The 8806-nt window shown below is 54.0% G+C and overlaps 1 protein-coding gene across 2 annotated transcripts; it reads left to right on the top strand.

Annotated features, from left to right (window-relative positions):
- The first annotated feature begins 2899 nt into the window (after positions 1-2899).
- Positions 2900-4489, top strand: TWIST1 (twist family bHLH transcription factor 1). Of its 2 annotated transcripts, none has more exons than XM_041466516.1 (2): positions 2900-3527; positions 4199-4489. In XM_041466516.1, the coding sequence occupies exon 1, from the start codon at positions 3047-3049 to the stop codon at positions 3482-3484; it is 438 nt and encodes a 145-aa protein (XP_041322450.1). In that variant the 5' UTR covers positions 2900-3046; the 3' UTR covers positions 3485-3527; positions 4199-4489. The 2 variants fall into 2 exon arrangements, with proteins under 2 accessions (XP_041322450.1, XP_041322452.1); XM_041466518.1 differs by having other exon boundaries at positions 3869-4489.
- Positions 4490-8806: the final 4317 nt, after the last annotated feature.

Below are 8806 nucleotides of genomic sequence, written 5' to 3'. Positions count from 1 at the left end.
GGAGGCGGGGGGTGGGGGGAGGGTTGTTCAGTCCTCATTCATATAGCAGTGTGCTGGTCACAGGTCCTGCTAAGCACTGCTGGTGGTTTTTGCTGCAGTTTACACAAAGAGTAGGTGACACTAAGCCCAGCCATCTACTATGGTCAACTACTCCTCCCTCCTCTACTCCATCCCTACATTTCCCCATGTTTTCTATTTTTGCAAACCATATAATACTATTTCCCCACCTATCCTTGACTCCTTCATACGCCCTGCTCTACACACCCTCCTCCTGCCCCATGACAAGCAGCTGATGTCCTGCATCCCATTCAAAGTTCAGGTTACCCAGACAAGTGGCTCATCCTGCCACATCAGCTCAGGAGGTGCTGCCCCTCCCTCCTTTCAGGCAGCATCCCGTTCCCAGTAAGGTAATAGCTATCCAGGTTTGGTTTGCCCTGTGATGTTGTTTGGTTTTTTGGTGGTTTTTTGTTTTGTTTTTGTTTGTTTGTTTGTTTCTTTGTTTTGTTGGGATTTTTTTGGTTTTTTTTTTTCCATAAGAAGAATGAGGGAAGGAAGGAAGGAAGGAAGGAAGGAAGGAAGGAAGGAAGGAAGGAAGGAAGGAAGGAAGGAAGGAAGGAAGGAAGGAAGGAAGGAAGGAAGGAAGGAAGGAGGGTCCCTAGAGCCACCTACAGATGCTCATCACTACTGTTTCCAACATTTCTTCTGTAATGGTACTGCTCAACATCCCAGAGGAGCAGTGAGGCTCCAGGTACAGAAAAAATTGTTGGTGAAAGGGAGGTGAAAGGAGAGCCAGCTCTTCTTACCTTGGGATCAGCTGCTGCTGCCAACACAAAAGAATCCCTGAAGCTCTCAGTGTTAAGCTGAATGAAGAGGCCTGTGATGGCAGAAGACACAGCAGGGACAAGCCAAAAGCCGGGAAAGCTGTGCAGGCTCACTGCGGGTCTGTGTGCGGCGTGCCTTCCCTTGCCGGCTAAGGCGGTCCTTTTTTCCTCCCTGGTCCTTTTTCCAGTCGTTTCCCAAAAAAGAAGGTTTAGGGCAGATTGCTGTGTGCTCGCACCCCGGGATGGAAAGCCAAGAAGGAGGGGTCGCCGAGGGGCAGCGAACGGAGAAGGGTCGGGACAGCTCCGGCGGCGGCGGGTGCCGGACGGGCGCTGCGGCGGGGCCGGGGCCAGCGGCCATGGGCGGGCGGCTGCCCCTCGGCGGCGGCCGAGCAGGGTCCTGGCCCCTGGCAGCTCCCGGGATGAGACGCCTCAGCCCGGAGGAAAGGGAGTCAGTCCTCAGGCAGAGGAGAGAGACGACTCTGTTCCCCGGAGAAGTTGACAGCGCTCTTCCAGAAGCCTTGTTTTATTTCATGCCTGGGATTTATCGCTCCTCCGCCGTTCCGTTCGCCCTCACACCTCAAACAAGCCGGGGAGGCTCTGCGTTGCCGGCGCTGCCCGCTCCGCTCCGCACCCGGCCGTGCCCGTCCAGGCGGTGGCTGCCAGGCCGGCAGCGGAGGAGCGCGGTCCCCACGCAGGGAGCAGAGAGAACTCTGCAAAGCCCGTTTACTGATGGATGGCAATTTCTAGCTTTCCCTCCCAGGCGTTCCCCGTTTGAATCTGAGCTGTTGTTAAAAAGACACACCACCTGCTCTGTGCTGCCAGCGAGCGGGGAATGAGGCACAAAGGCGGGGGATGGGAAGAAATAGCTTGGGCTGCAGACATGGAAGAGAAATTAAAATAAATAATCTCTTTTCCCAGGAAGTGCCGGATTCGGGCGCCTCGTGGGAGGATGGACTGAAGTGAGTGGTCAGCACACACAGAGTGTGGGCAAAGAGGGTCTGTACACCCTCCCGTCTCCCGGTGTGCCAGGTTGGAGACGCGGATCCTCCCATTTTCTCTTAAGACGAGCTCAAGGACTGGTGCTTATGCATGTACGAAGCCAATGCTTGGTTTCCCGGCTGCTTCCACCTCTGAAGATGGCTTTCTCCGAGCGCAGTCCTCCAGCCCGGCAGGACGAGGCTGTGCCACCACCCCTCCCCAGCCCAGAAATGTGAGACTCCCTCGGCAAGCCAGATCCCGGGGCGCTCAGTGATTGGGAAGTGCAGCGTGTGCTAAAGCGGGTCAAAATTAGGATGCGCCTGGATGCTGTCCCGCGGGTAATTCCCCTTTCCTTGTTTTCGCTACAAGCCGTGCCCGCTGCAGCGAGGAAAGCCCGAGAGGTGCGGGCTTTCCGTAGCCGCTCGGGTCGGTTGCCCCCAGCACAGGCACTGAGAGGCTCGCTGACCCCTCCGCAGCAGCGCACGGGGTCCTGGACACCCCCAAAACCTCCCGGGCCGGTCCTCAGCACCACCCCAAAGCCGAGAGCTAACCGGAGGAGTTTGGGAGAGAAACCACCGAGAGGGAAACGGAGAAAGAGGTTGGGGTAAGGATGTATGTGCGTGCGTGTGGGGAAGCCAGATCACTTGTGAATGGCTTGAAAAAAATAATTGGGAGAGGGCGTGGAGGGGGGGAAGCGGAAACTTTCCTATAAAACTCAGCAAAAGTCCCTCCTCTCCACGTCAGGCCAATGACACTGCTGCCCCCAAACTTTCCGCCAGCAGGAGCTATAAGAACCTCCAAGTCTTCAACTTTCTCCCAATCCCAGACACCTCGAAGGGGCTCCAAGGAGGGATCGGGAGAGATTTTTTTTTGGCGGGGGCGGCGGGGGCGGCGGAAGCAGCAGCGGCGGCGGCAGCCCGCAGTCCTACGAGGAGCTGCAGACCCAGCGGGTCATGGCCAACGTGCGGGAGCGACAGCGCACGCAGTCGTTGAACGAAGCCTTCGCCGCCCTGCGGAGGGATCGGGAGAGATTTTTTTTTTTGGTTGGCCTTTTTATTTTTTTCCTCTTGGATCCTGATGCCATCCCCCCTCCCCCCAAAGTGAGGTCCTCCCTCCTTCCTTCCCTCCTCCTTCTCCTCGCAGGCCAGAGAAGCAGCCGATCAAGGGGGAGCTGGCGGGTTAGGTGCCCCCCTCTTCTCCCTGCCCTCCCCCCCCTCCCGGCCCGCTTCTCGCGTCTCCCCCCAGAGATGATGCAGCAGGACGAGTCAAACTCTCCAGTCTCCCCCGCCGACGACAGCTTGAGCAACAGCGAAGAGGAGCCGGACCGGCAGCAGCTGCCCAACAACAAGAGAGGGGGGCGCAAGCGCCGCTCCAGCCGCCGCAGCGCCGGCGGCGCCGTCGGGGCCGCGGACGAGCCGTGCAGCCCGGCCCAAGGCAAGCGGGGCAAGAAGGAAGCCTTCGCCGCCCTGCGGAAGATCATCCCCACGCTGCCCTCGGACAAGCTGAGCAAGATCCAGACCCTCAAGCTGGCGGCCAGGTACATCGACTTCCTCTACCAGGTCTTACAGAGCGACGAGCTGGACTCCAAGATGGCAAGCTGCAGCTATGTGGCCCACGAGCGGCTCAGCTACGCCTTCTCGGTGTGGAGAATGGAGGGCGCCTGGTCCATGTCCGCATCCCACTAGCAGGCGGCGTCCCCCACCCGCATCCCCTCGGCAGGAGCCCTAGGTAAGACAGGGACCCCGAAACCGGCGGGAAGAAAGGGGGGAGGGGGGGCCAGTGGCCGCCGGCTGCGCCGTGAGCCGAACACGAGTGGCCGTGGGGCGAGAGGGCCCGCACCCCGCCCGGAGGGGCCTGGCTTCCCGGAGCAGCCGGAGATCGGGGCGGCCGGAGGTGCCTCCCCCACTCCGGCTGTCCCTCCTCCTGCGCGGCCCGAGGTGCGCCCCGAGCCCGCGGGGCCCACGCGTGGCCGGGCGCTGCCGCCGGGGTGGGCTGCGAGCGGGACGCGGCGGCCGTGCGGGTGTGCCCCAGCCAGATGGGGCCGGCCTGAGATCACTTTTTCACCAAAGGCTGCGGAGCCAGCAGGGCTGCTGGGATGGCTCCTGCTGCTGCCGCCGCCGCCGCCGCCGCTGCTGCTCATATTTTGAAGTGAATCCATGTCCTCCCGTTGTGCTGCCCGATGAGGGTTTCCTACCGCCCCAGCAGTCCCTTTCCTCGGCCCTGACACCAGGGACCGCCAGGCTGGGGTGTCACCCGGTCACCGCACCGCCCGCAAGGCGAGTTCTCCCTTCTCCATTCCTGCCCGATACGCGTATTTCCAGAGACAGAGAGGTGTAGGTAGATGTTTGTGTAACTTTCGTTTCAGTAACGAGTTTTCCGCCCTTTCTGGGTTTTTGCAGATGACATTGTTCCCACAGAAGGAGAGAATGGACAATCTAGAGACTCTGAAGTTGGATGCGATTTTTTTTTTGATCTTTTCTAACAAAAAATGTACCAAGGATTTCTTGGAAATTAGAAGAGTAAAATCCAAATTCAAAGCAGGGCGTGGGGAGCACTTAAGAAAAGAGAGAAGGGCTTTGGACAGTGACTACCCTCTTGGCGTCGGTACAATCCACACATCTCTGCATTCTGATAGAAGTCTGAATAGTTCGATTTTTTTTTTTTTTAATTTTGACGAAGAATGTTGGAATCGAACTTTTATTTTTTTGCCTTTTTTGGGTTTTGGTTTTTTTTGGTTCTTTTTTTTTTTTTCATGCATGCATTCCCAAGAGGTCGTTCTTATGAGCCACTGATGAAAGGAAATACATTATTGTGGACTTCTTCATTCTTGAATGAAACCAAGCAGCCAACCAAAAATATCCCTGTAGAGATAAAAACCTTTTTTATTTTTTTTTTAATTTTTTAGGGGGGAATAAGCTGGGCTCAAGCTGTTATATACCCGGTTCCTAACTTTTTTATTATTATTATTTTTCTTCTGAGAAAAAAATAAACATTTTATTTATTTATTGATGACCCATGTTAAAATGCAAATAGATCCGGTGTCTAAATGCATTCCTATTTTTATGATTGTTTTGTAAATATCATTGTATATTATTTTTCTGCAATAAATAAATATGATTGAAATTTTAATAACCTTAAAGTTTGGTCTCTCTGAGAACTCAGGGTTAGAACTGTAGATAAATACCTGCTTGTTGAGCTGTAAAGGCACCCAAGAGAGAGGGGGCACTAGTATAAACAAACCAGGCGAAAAACGCAAATAAACTAGCTACTGACAGACACAGGCACGTTATTTATTGAGACAGCTTTATTATTCTGTGCTGAAGCTCACTGCATCTGTAGAGAAAGGTGTTGTCTCTTCTCTCTTTCTGTCCCTCTGCCCCTTTAATCTTCACGCCAGGCACGGCGGAGTTGCGCGGGGAGCGGAGTTTTCACAGCAGAGCTCTATCCCTGCCTTCGTGTTTTGCCCCCAGATGTGAGGCAGGAGCGGGCCCCGTTCCCCAACCCCCGGCACAGGTACTTTTGCTGATATCCCTGAGGAAGTGGCATCGGTTTTAAACAGGGATTCGTCCATCCAAAGGGAAAGCAAAAGAAAGTGAGATTGAAATAGGGAAGTGTGTAGCGAGTGGGGTTTTCCGGTGGAAGTGATGTTTGACTGCTCTGCTCTCTAGGGTTTTGTATAATATATATACTAGCCATCACATTTTCGTTGTGCAAAGCACGGAATGATACTCTAACCCACCCTCTTCTTTTCTATGTGTAGGGCGCATATTGCCCCTCTTTCTTTTCACCATACTTTCCGCGGGGTCCCAGCATGCGGCGAGAACCCGAGCTGCAAAAGAGAGGGGACCTCCAGATCTGAGGGCTTGGAAGGAAGGTGAAAGGGAAGTTGTAAAAAGAAAAAAAAAAACCCAGAAAACATAACAACCCAAACCAAACCTCAGCCCTTATAACCGGACAGCTGATTGTCTCTGCTGTCACTCGCTTATCTCCCAGCGCTTGGCAGCCGGGCAGTGAGCAGGGAGCGGCACCTCCTGCTCCTCCGCGGCCGCGAAAGGTGCGCGGGGACCGCTGCCGCCCCGGGAGCTGAGCAGTGCCCTCCGTGAAGACAGGGACTCTGCTGCCAGTGTCTGGGGTAGATAGGATGGGGTACTTTTCCAAGACAGAGCCTGTTTGCATAACCCATGAGTTGACTTTATTCCCTGTATTTGTTTCCACATCCACATACCGCAGTCTGTTACCCACGTAGCACTATTATGAATACAATATCGGTAATATTTTAAAGCAGTGCGCAATGTTTACAGTAGAGAGTTCGCAGCGCTTGTTTGCATTGAAGGATTAGCGAGCACTTGAAAATTAGATGACGGCCCTGACTGCCGCACCTCTCAGTGGTGGAGAGGAAGGGAAGCAGCTGTGAGTTCCCGAAGCGTCGCTGCTTTTCCCCGGCACCCTGGCACTTGCAGCTGCCCTCTCAGAGACTCCGAACCCCCGGCTCCAATGCGACCGGCTGCCGAGGAGCAGGTAATGTCTGCCCGCGTTACCTTGGCTGCAGTAAAGGCGAGAGGCACGGGGAGCGGGCGCAGTTTTGGCAGCGAGGCTAAGGGGATTTGGGAGGTTCTAGAAGGTTTCGGTTGTTCGTTTTGGGGGAGAATTCACACCGGGGAAAGGTGGGGAAAACTCTTCACATTTAGGAAGGAAACAGGTTCCGGGAATGGAAAAACCAACCAACCAGACGAGCTGCTCGGTGCCGAAGAGAAGGCGTGTTTCGTGGAAGGGGATTCCTATAAAATATGAACGAGGAATCAAGTGCACTTTAAAAGGCACGAATCAAACTGTGCTCGGTCTCAGAAATCGGAAGAGGCCCCGCTTGATGGACTTAAACCTAACTAGCTCTTTTGCAACCGGCAAGAGACCTCTGGGCCAGCCGGCGCAACACTTTTCCAGCTGAACATCCGAGTGAGAAAAATCCCCAATTCCTATCCGTGGGGCTCATGCCACCGGCAGGTCTTCCTTTCTCACTTCTGCGTCTCTCCGAGCGGGTCCCTGCCGGCACGGCAGCATTCCTGTCAGCCGGTGCTCTTTCCAGGCTGACAACCGCTACCTCTGCCTCATTAAAAAAAAAAAAAAAAAAAAAAAAAAAAAAAAAAAAATCATAAAAAAGAGATAAACCTGTTTTAAAACTCAGAGCGTACCCTTTCCTGGGTTGAAAGTGGGGACTGTAGATGCCTGGTGCTCCTCGGGCTAGAGCCAAAAACGATTAAGTCAGCGTCAGGCTTACTGAAGGAAAAAAGAAATAATATGTATATTAATTTGCCTTCTGGGAATTTTAAACACTCTTGCAATCGGAAAATTAACCCTGCCTTTGGAAATCCTGATTGATTTCGCTTTTTTCTCGGAGGCATCAACCTGTCCCGTTTATTCGCAAGCTCAGAGGTCCGTCCGGGCCCGCGCGGCCGCCCGGTCGCACGGCCGCGGCCCCGGCGGAGCTGGCGGGGCGCGGAGCGGCGGTGCCGGCGCTGCGCCTCCTGCGGGGCGGCGGGCGGGGGGCGCCGGCCGCGGGCCCGAGCGCATTCCTGGGTTTGGCAGGGGCCGCCCCGCTGCTTTCTCCAAGCCGGTATCGGATTCCTCCCCGGCGTATGATTTCACTTGAAGTCCTGCCCAGGAGCCCTTCAAAGTGCGCTCTTGTCCCGCTCCCATGATGTCAGGCGGTTTTCCCTGCATCTGTAATTTTAAGAAAAACAAACAAACGCGCCCTGGGGATGTGGGGGGAAACGGAGGGAGAGGGCGGGGGCACAAAAGTCACATAAAAGCGCAGGGAGAGAGGGACTCACCTGCGGCGGCGGCGGCAGCTCGGGCACCTGCCTCCCGGGGCGAGCAGCGGCGGGGCTCGGCGACTACCGGGAACCGGCTCAGCTGCCGGCGCCGGTGCTCCCCCAGCCTCTCTCGGTGGCTGCATCAGCCCGGTTCACACGGCTCTCCCTTCACCTGCCCGCTCCGGCAGGCAGCAGACCCGCCGGGAGAGCGAGAACGCTCCCGCCATAAATTAGCATCTTTGGGAAGCGGGTGGTGGTGGTGGTGACGGCAAATCCAATCCACCCCGTAAAGGGATCCGGGAGGCTAAAGCAAAAGAAAAAAAAAGAGGCGCACACATCCACATCCCATCAGGACTTATTTTATTTGCTGCACACATAACCTGCCCGCAGTAAACATGGCACAGGATGTATTTTACATTAACTTCTGCACCAGCTTCTTTCGACTTCAGTTCACTTAATGTTCTTGGCAAATCAAAGCACGTGTCCTTTGAAGAAGGTGTGTAATTGGAGTTTAAGGCATGTATGGAATTCCCAGATGTCTATAAAGTAAGAAGGAGCATTTGGCAGGTCACTTGAAGGTGGAGCAGGTTAAAATCACTTGTAGAAAAGTCCCCCTTTTCTTTTTTGAAAGCAAACAAGCCGGCCATTTATAAGGGCCAAGTGACCGACATTGCGGGAGGCTTAGAACGGTTTTACAGCGCAAGAACAATAAAGCTGCGGAAACCTAATGATGATGGTAATACCCGTTTTAAAATCCGAAATAAAACGCAAAGCAAAACTAAATATTCAGATCGGCAAAAAAGCTGTCCATTCTCTTAGTAATTCCCTGTCTCTTCCGCCCGCTCAGGAACGCTTACATTGTTCTTATCTACGTAGTCGTCTTGTCTTGGTTAGCGGACACTTCTCCAAGTTTTTCATAAAGAGGTGACATTAAATTTGCAGAAACTTTGCAAATTTCTCTTCTTCACTGTATGGACACGGGCAAGAAAATAAGTGTTTTACTCCAAAACAATTCAGACGAACCACGCCGGGATAAAGACGACTACAAAGGTATCAGGAGCAATTAATAACAGCAGAAATAATAACGGAATAGGTTTGGGACAATTAGATGATGATAATTTCACTTTGGGAGTATTATCAGCATTCGTACGAAATATTAGCCCCAGCAGACTATGGGTTCCCTTGGTGGGGGGGGGG

Source organism: Pyrgilauda ruficollis, unplaced genomic scaffold (genome assembly GCF_017590135.1).
Source record: "Pyrgilauda ruficollis isolate IOZ18807 unplaced genomic scaffold, ASM1759013v1 scaffold2, whole genome shotgun sequence".
Lineage (NCBI taxonomy): Eukaryota > Metazoa > Chordata > Aves > Passeriformes > Passeridae > Pyrgilauda > Pyrgilauda ruficollis.
The sequence above is the reverse complement of the archived record's forward strand: the minus strand, read 5'-3'. Positions and strand labels throughout refer to the sequence as shown.